Raw genomic sequence first — 12,707 nt, 5'->3', positions numbered from 1 at the left:
AAGGATCTGCTGGTTTCAAATGCTGCAGAAAGGTCCAAAAGGATGAGGTTATAAGAGTAAGAACTTGATCAGGAGATCGGGGGTTGAAAGAGGATAGAGAAGGGGAAGAAGATGAGATTGGTGGAAAAGGTGAAATCAGGAGGTGGGGTGGAGAATGAAGGGCGTATGTCATCTACCTTTTTTAGGAAGTAGTTGACAAAGTGGCTTGGTAGAAGTGAGGATGGAGGAGGAGGACTGGGGGTTCAAGGAGGTTAGAGAAGGCGGAGCAGAGTTTTCTGGGGTTTGAGAAGGAGGACTGAATTTTAGTCTGATAAGGAGACTTTTTGGCAGCAGAGATGGAGGCAGTGAAGGAGAAGAGAAGAAATTGATAGGTAAGCAGGTCTTCAGGGTGTTTTGGTTTCTGCCATTTCCTTTCTGCTGCTCGTATAGTGGCTCTCTCAGCACGCACTGAGTCAGACAACCACAGGGCTGGAGAGGACTTACGGAACAGCCGTGAGGTAAGGGGACAGAGAGTCGAGAGAGGAGGACAGAGTAGAGAGGAGAGAGTCTGTGGCAGAGTTAGGATGCATGAGTGTGAATGAGTCAGATGAAGGGCTGAAAGAACAGATGGGGCCAAAGAGGAAGGAGAGAGGGATCAGATGTTGCGACGGACAGGTACTGTAACTCGGATGACTTCTCTCGGGGGGTGGATGTGATGGCTGGTGCAGTCCAAGTCTCAGTGAGAACAAGGAAGTCAAGGCATCGCTTGGTAGCAAAGCCAGAGATAAACTCAGTCTTGTGGGTAGCAGACTGACTGTTCCACAGGCCCCCTATGACAAGGTGTTGGGTGTGTGTCGAGCGGATGGGACAGATAAAGGTGGAAACATTACGGTATTGTTTTGAAAGAGTAGGGGGCTTGCAGTATCTACGAAATGTCACATGAACTGTCCCTACGGACTGAGCCACTGCCGCTTATGATTCTCAGTTTACCTTGCACTACAGTCAAGTATACTCTAATGGATGCATGTTACAAAAAAATTCTATTATTTATTTATTTACCTACTTTTCTAGATTTATGTTTTTTTTTCAATTTGTTTTTCAGTTAAATTATATTTAAAGTTCAAGAAAATTGTCTTTTAAAAAGTTTTCTTTTTTTAAAATTCAATACATACATGATTCCAAAGTCAATCAGTAATCTCATTATTGACCCTTAATAATTGTAATTATGATTTTCACCATATTGGAGCAGCTGTAGAACGGGCCTGTTGTTTCAGTCTCTACATTCAGGCTGAGATAACCCTGATGATGTCACCGCAGTGTTTGGAAAAATGTATGTTACCAAGGGAACATCAAGCTTCTGGGTCTTAAATGAAGGTAATTTCGGGTCAATACACCTGTAGTTGAAATCTGCCTTCAGTCCTCACAGTCATTAACTTCCACACAACACAAAGACATTTTCACAAACACACACATGTAATTATGATCTGTAATTGCATCTTTTCAGCTTTGTGACATTGAGGAAATCTGGAGTTATTCCATTTATAATTCATCTCAGCTCTCCGTCTTCTTCAGTAAACTCTGAGCTCTCTTGCTTCTTTATTTCGTTATGTTGCCATCAGTAGCATCAGAGGAAAATCAATTCAAGAATAAAGAAGTGCTTTCTTTACAGTATAGCTGCATATATGTACATGATGTATCAAGTGCTCTTCACTATCACTTGTCTAAACACTGCAATGTTTGGCTCATGATGATTTTCAACTTGAGTCAAAGTTGTATCTAAACATACAGAATGAGGACAGTATATAGTATATAGAAAGTTACCAGACAGTATAGCCGGACTGTTGCTGCTGTGGTGTACAGCTCCTTTCTTCTGTCTTTTCAGAGGCTGCACTGATATCTTGTGTTGTTTGATCTTCATCATTGTCATCTTCGCATATGTGGCCCTGGGGATAGTGGGTGAGTGAGGCTACACACACAAACACACACACACACACACACACACACACACACACACGTACACACACACACACACACACACAGCCGTCTCCTGTTGTTTCCTCTTGATCTCTCAGAATCTTTGCCACACACACTATGATACTGTGTTTGGTTTGTATGCACTCACTGAGCAGCTCCTTATTTAGTGCTGTAGGAAATAAAGTGGTGCTGTGCTGACCTCTGTGTGTGGAGAGTTCTCACAGTTATTCACTTTGACACACACCTCACTGCAAAAATTGCTTGGCAGCTGGACTCACATGAACACCAAGAATCACTTGGTTTAATACATAATTTTATTAGACCCACCACATTGTATGCTAGACCAGTGTTTCTCAAATGGGGGCAGGGCTACTTTGCAAGACTACAAAAATATTGGTCATGCATGCATCTTATTTCAATAAAAAAATTTAAATGTAAGATTGATAAACCACACTTTATATTCAATTTTGCTGTTATCAGCGCCATCGTTATTTGCCGTAAACTGTCAAACACAACCCCAATGATGTCAATTATGTTTGTTCACTGTGAGCCAGTTTTTAATATTGACAAAAATAAAAAGAATGGATTTGTGCTTTCATGATGTATTTAATGTATGCATGACTACAAAAAAGGGTTTGCTAAGAATGTAGTGATGGATTCTAAACACTTGAAATGTAACATTTGAGTGTCTTTCCGTTACAAGCTTGTAACGGAAAGACACTGATGGTGCAGCGCTTTATAGTTCCTCTTTATAGACCCTGAAAAAAATACAGTAGGGCAGTAACGTATGAAAAAAATAGATATGGCCCAAGCCTGTATGGATGTGTAAATAGATTGCTGTTTGCTGCTTTCCCATATCAGGGAGAGAGTCTGACAGCAGGCACAGCCTCTGCCTCAGTGTGAGTATGAGATCATCTGGACGGACACTTATCCAATCTTATTTACTACTATGATATCACCCAACGCTTAGATCACTGCTCACTCTTTCTCCTTTTCTAGCTGCAAAAATGCCCAAACCATTCCCAACAATAATTCTCTGGAATGTTTGTTCTGTTCAGTATTGACAGTCTGACACAGCTGATGTAAACCATCACAGACACAACTGATATCCATCCACCTTCAGAGACAAAAGGGGTAAAAGAAATGTCACTGTGTGTGTGTGTGTGTGTGTGTGTGTGTGTGTGTGTGTGTGTGTGTGTGTGTGTGTGTGTGTGTGTGTGTGTGTTTGTTTGTGTGTGTGTGTGTGTGTGTGTGTGTGTGTGTGTGTGTGTGTGTGTGTGTGTGTGTGTGTGTGTGTGTGTGTGTGTGTGTGTGTGTGTGTGTGTGTGTGTGTGTGTGTGTGTGTGTGTGTGTGTGAATGAAAAGCATGGATGCAGACATACTGTTAATACAGTCATACACACTCACAGAAACACAAAGAACCACTCCACTCCAGCTCCGCTACTACCAAACACGATGACATCATTCCCGATGACATCACCCCCCCTCCTTCTCATGCACACCCACCGTCTGTCCAATGTACTTAGCCCCCATCTCTTTTTGTCTCATCCCTTCTTCCTTCCATCAGTGCCACGCACATCTCCTTTCTCTTCACTCTTCCTGTTGACATTAATTGCATTAACTGTTTAACCCACTGTTGATTTGTGGATGTTACAATGATGAAAAGGTTTACTAGTTAAGAAAGGCAGGCGATTAAGAAGCAGCTTTTGCACACATCCACAGAAAAAACAAAACCTGCTTATCCACCAATATTCATCAGTCCATTTTTAGAATATATCTTCCTTTGTAAAAATATGAAGAAAACCTTTAAACTGTTGAAGCGTGAATCATAGGAGCAAATGACTTCCATATGTGCAGGAAAGAGAAAGGTATCTGATAAAGGTAACAGTGATATTAATGACTTTGGAGACAATCCCATTGCAGGAAACACAAAAGCTGCTCCAATAAATCACACTAACGAGATTTAGTTTTGCGATGTTTGGCACTGAGTGATAATGAAGGGTTGAAACTAATTCATTTCATTATTTACCCTCACACACACTGTTAGTGGATGTCTCAGCCTCTTTCTGTTGTGTTGGACAGATTTGGATAGTCGAAGACTGAGAACTCGTTATTTTTCTTTTTTTGGGAGCAAAGCTACAAATAGGTTTAGATTGTATGCTGACGTGTAATATTTGAAATTTACAATTCTGTGTTCATACATTTCAAGGTCTACAAACAAATATATTCAGATATCAGATATTTAATACCATTGTAACAACCAGGTGTAACCCAGTCCCTATGCTGCTAAAAGGATGCAGCCTGTATTCTGTCCTCTGTTAAATGATCTGTCTGTCTGTCTGTCTGTCTGACTGTCTGTCTGTCTCTCTGTCTGTCTGTCTGACTGTCTGTCTGTCTGACTGTCTGTCTGTCTGTCTGTCTGTCTGTCTGTCCCTCCAGCTTGGTTACATGGCGACCCCAGGAAGGTGCTCCATCCAACAGACAGCTTTGGCCAGTTCTGTGGTCAGAAGGAGACTTCCAATGCGTAAGTCACTGTTATTACTCTCTCCACATCAGGCCCGTAAACTCAAAGCATTATATCTTCCCACTAGGAGGACTCCTAAACAGCACTAGATGTACCTCATGAAGAATGTCCTCTTTAAATCTCTTGACAAAACTGCTGAGAGCAACAATTACTGAGGAATTTGGAGAAGTCTTAAGCTTAGAGAAACCCTGTCGCTATGGATGATGTCATGTTTCAAGGCTGTTTTGGGTCTCTTCTTGATTGAAATACTGCAGGAGGTATGTTTCCATATCCAAATAAAGATCTAAAAACAAAGAGTCCTAAAGACTGCTGAATGTCCAGTATGTGTGCAGTGAATTATCAGCCTCTCTCATGTCTGACAGCCTGTTAACAAGTAGCAGGTATCCATGTCAGAAGCCTCAAAATGATCAGACTACAGGAACCATGATGATAGAGAGAGGAGCAAACCACAACAGCTTTCAACTTGTGCATGAGAGAAAGAACATTATTAAAGTTAAAAAAGTTATTAAAGACAAAAAAGAAGTGTGGGAAAATATATGTCCAATAAAGATGGCTTTCCAACTATCATAAAAGGTGTCTAAAATGTTGACATGAATACGCGGCGGATTGCCACAAGCAGCCATTTTATGATTGTTTGTCATTCGCTCTTAGTCATTCTCCGTTCACCCTGCAGTTCCAATGACCTGAATCGGATTTCTCCGCTCATATGTGACCCATATGTGATTTGCTTTGGACACAAGTCCCATTGAATCTGACATTTTGAATCAGAATTTAGTGCTGGCTGCCACCACACACTGTTCATAGCATTAAACCATAAAGTCCTACAATACCGGTTGCCTTTTCCATGTTTGCTTCCGTAAACACCGTTGTGGTGTGATGTCATCAATGATCAACTCAGGGTCACTTCAGGAGCATGAGCTGTTCACACAGAAATCTGTAGTCAGGCCATATTTAAAGACGTAATGAGAACAGACAAACAATAAATCAGAATTGTGCATTAAGACGTGCAGTGTGAACGCAGCCTTAGTGACCTAAGTCTCTTAAGGCTCTTGACTCCTTCTAACTTTACTCAGATTTAGGAGCTGCTTTTGGTGTAAAATGCTTTGTTAGAACTGATACATACATTGTTTTAGAGAGTAACTCCTAAATGGGCAGATTAAGAGCTACTTTTAGCCTGAAGATGTTTTGGGAATACGGGCTCGATCTTTTTACACCCTACTTTCTCCCTTATGTCCACACAAAGTAACTCAAATTAACTATCTGAAAATACCTTCCAACTCTTTTGGTTTGCAAAAACCAAAAGCCTTTGATAAATGGGCTTAGCATCTACATGTTTTAACTGGGCATGTAAAATAAATGACAGCTGACAATGAACAGCAAGACATCAATATAATGATATTGATTTGACCTTACAGTGCACACAGTCCCTTTACCTTACTGACTGCACCTGTGTTAATGATCCAGTCTGATTACCTGCAGCTGGCCCTGATTGTCCTGCAGCCTTGATACACCTGTGATCATTCATGTGTCTTTACAGGCCCTGAACAAGATAAGCTTCAAAGCTATGTGCCTTGGTTTTTGTTTTGGTTATGACCAAGCCCACATAGACTCTGGGTGCAGGATTCTTATGACACGGACAAAGAGTATGAAATAACTTTTGAATGTTAACATATCTCCACCCCAAGCAAAAACAATGTACTAAATTCTGCATCACTATTCATTGCTGAAAACTGCAGATTCCATTTGGGTCTGGTTTTGACATAGTGAACCCAAAGCTAAGTTTAAGTCTAACCTCTCTTTTTTTATATCATGATAAACCTGGGATCACAGAGCCCCTGCTTTAGTGAAGTAGCACAATCTACTGCCAGTTGCTCTCCCTCACTTTTACTTCTAAATGTTTTATTTCAAGCATTGTACCCTGCTTCATTTCAGTTGCATCCTTTACACAGAACAAACATCACAACAAACTGTGTGAGAGTTTGAAGTAGTCTTTGTTATAGCGCAGACCATATTGACCTGTTATTACAGCTGCCCTGAGAGCTCATAGCAGAAAACACATGCAAATAGAGAAAACACAAGCAAATTAAGAAAAAATCTTCATCAATTTGACAACACATTAAGAAAAAGCAGTGCAAAAAGGGCGCAACACAACGGAATTGTTTCAGGGGTACACCTAAAAGTGATGCACACAGCTGTTTTTCTTCACCTGTGTTTCGCCTAGTCCTGCCCTACTGCCCACCACATACTACAGTTATACAAATGTAATATTCTGTGACTCCACGTGCTTTCGCTCTACACTGGTGTGGGCTCGGAACAGGAAAGTTAAGGGAACAACAGCTGAGTGACTGCTCCTCTGTTTTCTGTACCTTTTTACTGTTGTTAAAGAAACTTTTCCCTCAACTGCTGACAAAGAGGCTGCAAATCGGTTGCTGACTTAAGCGTTTTTGACTGGAGAGAAATGCTGCTTTTTGTGGGGCAAAGCTCTCCATCTCCAGCTGGAGCTCTGACTGCAGTTTGAAGGTGGCAGAGTGTTTTCTACGCCTTGACAGCAGTCGAAGCCCCGGCTAGTCATGGGTTATTTGGTGGGTAGTAGGGCAGGAATAGGCGAAACACAGGTGGAAAAAAAACAGACGTGCATCACTTATAAGTGTCCTCTGGAAACACTAATGGTATGCTGCAGTCTTTTTGCATTGCTTTTTGTTAATGTGTTGTATTGTAGTATTTGCAGTGTGTCTTCGAAATGTGTCGTCAAATTGATGAAGATGTTTTCTTAATTTGCTTGAGTTTTATCTATCCGCATGTGTTTTCCTAAGTTGCAGTGCTGTGAGCTCTCAGGGCCACCGTATGTTATGATGGATTACAAAATGGCAGACTTCAGAAGATCCAGACCCTGAATTAGGACACAATAGCAACTCCATTAATGTTAGCTGTACAAGCACACTCCTTGTCTCTTGCATTGCCCCTGATACCATCTGTCATCATCAGCCTGTAGTTGACCAGGCTACAGGAGAATGATCCGTCACTTTAAGGTAATTTAGTTGGACTCATGTGAGACTGAGACATACAGACACATCCTTTGTTTGTGCTGCCATCTACTGGTGATTCCTTGTTGCTACATTCTGAAGAGTTTTAGTCTGTCTTCTGAAAATATTCATACCATGCAAAAAATAAGTGAAGCCCATTGACATCAAAATCTATATTTATTTTGATTCAGTAAGTTAGTTACTCTCTTTCCAAAATACACTGGAGCTCAAAATTAGAGAACAAATTAGAAATAATGATCTGGGTCCATTCTGACTCAGTCTCTTCCACAGTTCCCTAACTGGAGTGGGTTTCTTAGACATTACTTAGTTACCAAGGATTTTCCAGAGATTCTCTATGGGCTTTAGATCTGGACTCTGACACTTGACATTTGACACTTCTACACCCAAATGTACTGAACTTTAATGTCATGTCATGGTTTGGGGATATTTTCTGCAGCAGGAGTTGGGCCTCTTGTACAGCTACATGGCAGGGTGAATGTAAATGTTTATGTGAACCTCCCTCAGCAACATGCAACACCTCCACTACAACTGTCTCCAAATCAGCTGCAATTCAATGTCCCCTTTCAAACTGAAACACAGGTGAAGAAGTTCCTTGAAGCTAAGAATATTGAAACAATGAAATGGCCAACCCAGAGTCCAGATCCAAACCCCATAGAGAATCTCTGGAAAATCCTTGGTGACAAAGTAATGTGTAAGAAACCCACTCCAGTTAGTGAACTGTGGAAGAGACTGAGTCAGAATGGACCCAGATCAAACCAGAGCAGTGTGAGAAACTAGTGATGTCCTGTGGGTGCAGATGTGCTGAAGTCATTCAAAGCTGTGGCCTCTACACTTCCTGTTCATTTTTTAATCCTAGAGAAGAAAACATTGTTGAAATCTTCTCTTCTGACACAATGAACACTGTTCTCTACTTTTGATCACTGTTTTTTTCACTAAATAAAGGTTTTTGTTGAAGTGCCTTGGTTATTTTAAAACACATGTTAGTACAGCAGTGGTATAGACACAGAGGATATTATATAAACATCTGGACAATAAAACGTAACAATATTTCAGAATAAATCAAGTATTATTAATTTGTTCTGTAATTTTGATCTCCAGTGTGTATATATATTACTGGATTGATTTGATACAAAAGTGCAGTTTTAAGGAGCATATTGTTCTTTTTTCTATATGTATCGATCTTTGTAACTGCTAAAGAAAGTGGTACTGCAGACTGAGGAAATGATGTGTGTGATTTAACACCAACACTTTTTTTGCAGGAAGAAACCCATCCTATTCTATTTCAACATCTTGAAATGTGCCAACCCTGCTATACTCATCAACCTGCAGTGCCCCACAACTCAGGTACTCCATTGACACCTGCTGATAGTGATCTCCAGATCAAACTTCACTTTTAAAGAAAATAGATCAAGGAAGGGAAATTCGGTGTATTTTCATTCATTTGTTAAAGACAGAGCTCCTTATAGTGGACTCAGAAAATAAAGACAATGCTCCATGGAGCTTCCTTTAGACATCATTGCTTACTGAAGCATCTCTGCTGCTGCATACGTTTATTATGTCACTTTAGAAGACATTGAATGTGTCACATTGTACGCTAACAATAATTGGCTCATATTGTTTAGTGCTCATGAACTAACTGAAAGCAGCGTGATGTATACTAGCTCACTATGTTCGCGCAGAGAAAGGTGAGATCCATATTTCCATAACTGTTGTAAATAAAATCACAAATGAACTGTCTGTATACTTCCAGATGTGTGTGTCAAAGTGCCCAGAGAAGTTTGCCACCTACACTGAGATGCAGCTGCAACACAAACTCAGCAACAGTTACTGGGAATACTATAGACAGTTCTGTAAGCCTGGATTTAATAACCCTGACAAGGTACCAATTCTGATTATACTGTATGCTTCATGTAAAAACATGTTGACACTATTGAACACACTGAGCAGGAATGACTTTACAGCACTTTGTGTGGTTATAAAAGCAGTGATGTCCCATCCAGGGGTCGGCCTACAAGCGTACTTCTGCTATTGTCACCGAGTACTACTTGGAAAGATTTTGCAGCAGCTCAACTAACATTTACGACTTAAAAAAAATAGAAATTAGGATAATAGCTATAATAGAAATAAATAGCTAAAAATAATGGATACAAGTTTAATATGGTTAGAATTATGTTTGAAGTAGTTACTGTAGCTAAAAGTAAAGTATTTAACATTTAAAATGATGGGCTAAAAGTAATGGATACACATTTGAAATGGTTAGCTAAAAGTAATAATGAACATTTTTAAATAGCTAAAAGTAATGGATAAATGTTAAAATAGTTAGCTAAATGTATTGTTGAAGCTTCACTCTAAGTAGTAGAACTAGTAGTAATAGTAGTACAGTTGCTTACCAAACAAATCTAAATAAGGTCAGTTCATTTGAATGAAAAATTAACAATAGGCCTTCCACTTCTCTATAATGAATAGTGTTAATAGTGCAACATATTGGTAATTGATGAAGGGGTAGGTGAGTTCATCTGACGGGGCTGTACCTCAGAACATAAAGTTTGGGAATCACTGATGTACCACATAGACTACAGTGATATAATATTGTGAGAGCCAGTGTGGCTCCATCCTGTTTAAAACTGAAAATTGACCGAATATTAAGGTATAGCATCCTGATGTCCTACTGCTGGAAACCAAAAAAAAACTAATTTTCATTTGTCTTCTCCGTGTTTGTGTGGACCAAATAACTTCAGAAAGTACCCCAACACTCACACTACTATCATTCTAACCCTCCTGTCTCTCCTCTCCTTTTCCAGCCAGTATCTCAGGTTCTACGAGACGAGGACTGTCCTTCCATGATTGTACCTAGTAGACCATGTAAGGACGAGACGCCTCTCTCCCCCACAACTTAGAACATTTCAACTAATTATGTCCACGTTTAACATGGAAAAACTGGGAGGGCCAACAGTTTCAAGGGAGGAACTCACATGCACTTACATGCACTCAAATGCACGTACACACGGCTGGCTGGATGCTAAGGTTGGGTGATGTGTTAAAAATTTCCACCGGCCACCGTCAGCCCAGCGATAGCTGATATATTCGCCCAGCTGGGAGATGTTTTTGAATGGCAAGTTTGCTGTGGAAATAAATAAGCAAAAGACAACTTATTAAACAGAAAAATACAACCGCACACCTTCTGAATTGAAGTTTCCTTCTTTCACAGAGCTAAATTGTTAGCTCTGTTGCCTTGTTAACTCATCAAAACACACTTCATTAAAACTGGACTGAAACAAAATAAAACTCGCAAAACCCATCTTAGTCTTTCCACTGTTCCAACAGTCAGCAACTCTAGTTTGGTCAAGAAAAATCCTAAATATGGAACAGAGCCACCAGACTCCAATTGAAAAAAACCCAAAACAAAATAAATTAATTAACTTCATTCAAACTGGAGAAAAGTCACCGAAACTGTCCTGGTTAGTCTTTCCACTGGTCCAACAATTATGTTCAAAATGAAACCTGAATTTCGGCAAATAAAATGTGTTAATATGCCACATATTATGGTAATATAATATAAAATATGTTAATATGCCGATCACGCTGTTTTCTCCCAGTGGCTGATGAGCAGCTGACCAATAAATTAGCTAAATAAAATTTCACAAGAAAATTAAACCGAATCCATTGCAGATAGCCGTTATATATTTATCCAATCACCCAACACTGCCAGCTACCAAAACAAACAACAGAGAAATTACAACACACACAGATGAAGAGTGACTTCATTCTCTGCTCAGGACGCAATTACTCCCCTGCATTTGTTTGCTGCTTTATTAATGTTCTGAATGCCAAGTACAGGATCTCAAAATGTAAAAATAGGTCATGTGAGTCATTACTAGACAGACTTAGATGTTTTTTTGGAGACCAAAATCATTACAATATCCTGTCCATCAGCTCTAATCAATCTAATTTACATTTTATTGATCAATTAATAGAGCAGGTGAAATGTTTCTGTGGATGTAAATGCAGTTTCAGAGGAGCACTATGGTCATGACGTTAGACACTGGACCATCATGGTGCTTAGTGCCAAAGGTTATTAGCATGAGATGTCAGCTCACTCTCACCTTCATATTTGAAACAATAATGCACTTGGTTGAATATCATAACGGTGTGTGTGTGTGTGTGTGTGTGTGTGTGTGTGTGTGTGTGTGTGTGTGTGTGTGTGTGTGTGTGTGTGTGTGTGTGTGTGTGTGTGTGTGTGTGTGTGTGTGTGTGTGTGTATGTGTCTGTGTGTGTGTCTGTGTGTGTGTGTGTCAGTTCTCCAGAGATGTCTACCAGACTTCATCACTCTGAATGGGACTGTGACTGTAGCCAACAGAACCAGCTTTAAAGACGCTCTGGAAACGGCACGCAGTGTCACTGAACTCCAACATGCTGCCAAGTACTGTACCCTCTGTTATATATTACATTACTTTCTTCACTCAACAGCACTAACCAGCTAACAGCCCTAAAACCTAGAGTGCCGTAGAGTGACTTACTCTGTTTGTCTTGTTACTAATTCACTTGTGAAATATTTCTACAGGTTTCTATTTGAACTTCCACATGTGCAAATCCTATCTGTAAAAAAGAATGCCATACTTTGTTAGGCAGTGAGGGGATATTTCAAGATGTTGATATTAGAAATTATAAATTCCACTGTACAAGAAGCCAGATATGTGACTGAAAAATAGCTCATTGAGACCTGGAATGCAAATGTGTAGAGCCCAGTGTTAAACTTTCCCTGGGTCTTTCTGCTGCCTTTGTCTTTGTTGTCACATTGATGGGACCAGTCTCTAATCAGGACCCTTTTTCATCTGTCTCTCCTCTGTGCAGGAGTATAACAGGACTAGTTGACACGAAGGAGCTGGGCATGAAGATAGTGGAAGATTACGCCAAGTCGTGGGCATGGATACTAATGTAACGACACACACAACACTCAAAGAACAACAGCATCTAAACTTGTGTTAAAGATATTTACTTAGCATGTTGCCAACTGTTCATCAGCGCTAATGTGTGACTAGTACACGTATCAACAGCAGCTGTGCTTCTGTCTACTTTACTTCCAAAGCTTTTCAAACCTTTCTTCTGGGACTGCAGACTTTAATATTTCCTCTAAAGCCCTGGGCCCATAGTATTTACAGAACATTTGATCTTACCAATAGAAGTCC

At 40.1% G+C, this 12,707-nt stretch overlaps 1 protein-coding gene across 1 annotated transcript in view; it reads left to right on the top strand.

The window, feature by feature from the left end:
* LOC310958231 (choline transporter-like protein 5-A) overlaps positions 1 to 12,707 on the top strand; it is a gene marked incomplete at both ends in the record, with an annotated part of 80,623 nt that overhangs the window by 33,986 nt on the left and 33,930 nt on the right. Inside the window, 7 exons of the mRNA XM_083929080.1 lie at positions 1,862 to 1,935; positions 4,393 to 4,477; positions 8,781 to 8,865; positions 9,272 to 9,400; positions 10,323 to 10,383; positions 11,818 to 11,941; positions 12,373 to 12,456. Coding sequence (XP_083785206.1) covers positions 1,862 to 1,935; positions 4,393 to 4,477; positions 8,781 to 8,865; positions 9,272 to 9,400; positions 10,323 to 10,383; positions 11,818 to 11,941; positions 12,373 to 12,456 — 642 coding nt within the window. The remainder of the gene's footprint in view (positions 1 to 1,861; positions 1,936 to 4,392; positions 4,478 to 8,780; positions 8,866 to 9,271; positions 9,401 to 10,322; positions 10,384 to 11,817; positions 11,942 to 12,372; positions 12,457 to 12,707) is intronic.

This window comes from Echiichthys vipera, assembly GCF_963691815.1.
Source record: "Echiichthys vipera genome assembly, chromosome: 15".
NCBI classification, from domain to species: Eukaryota; Metazoa; Chordata; class Actinopteri; order Perciformes; family Trachinidae; genus Echiichthys; species Echiichthys vipera.
This window is presented reverse-complemented; position numbering and strand designations above follow the sequence as displayed.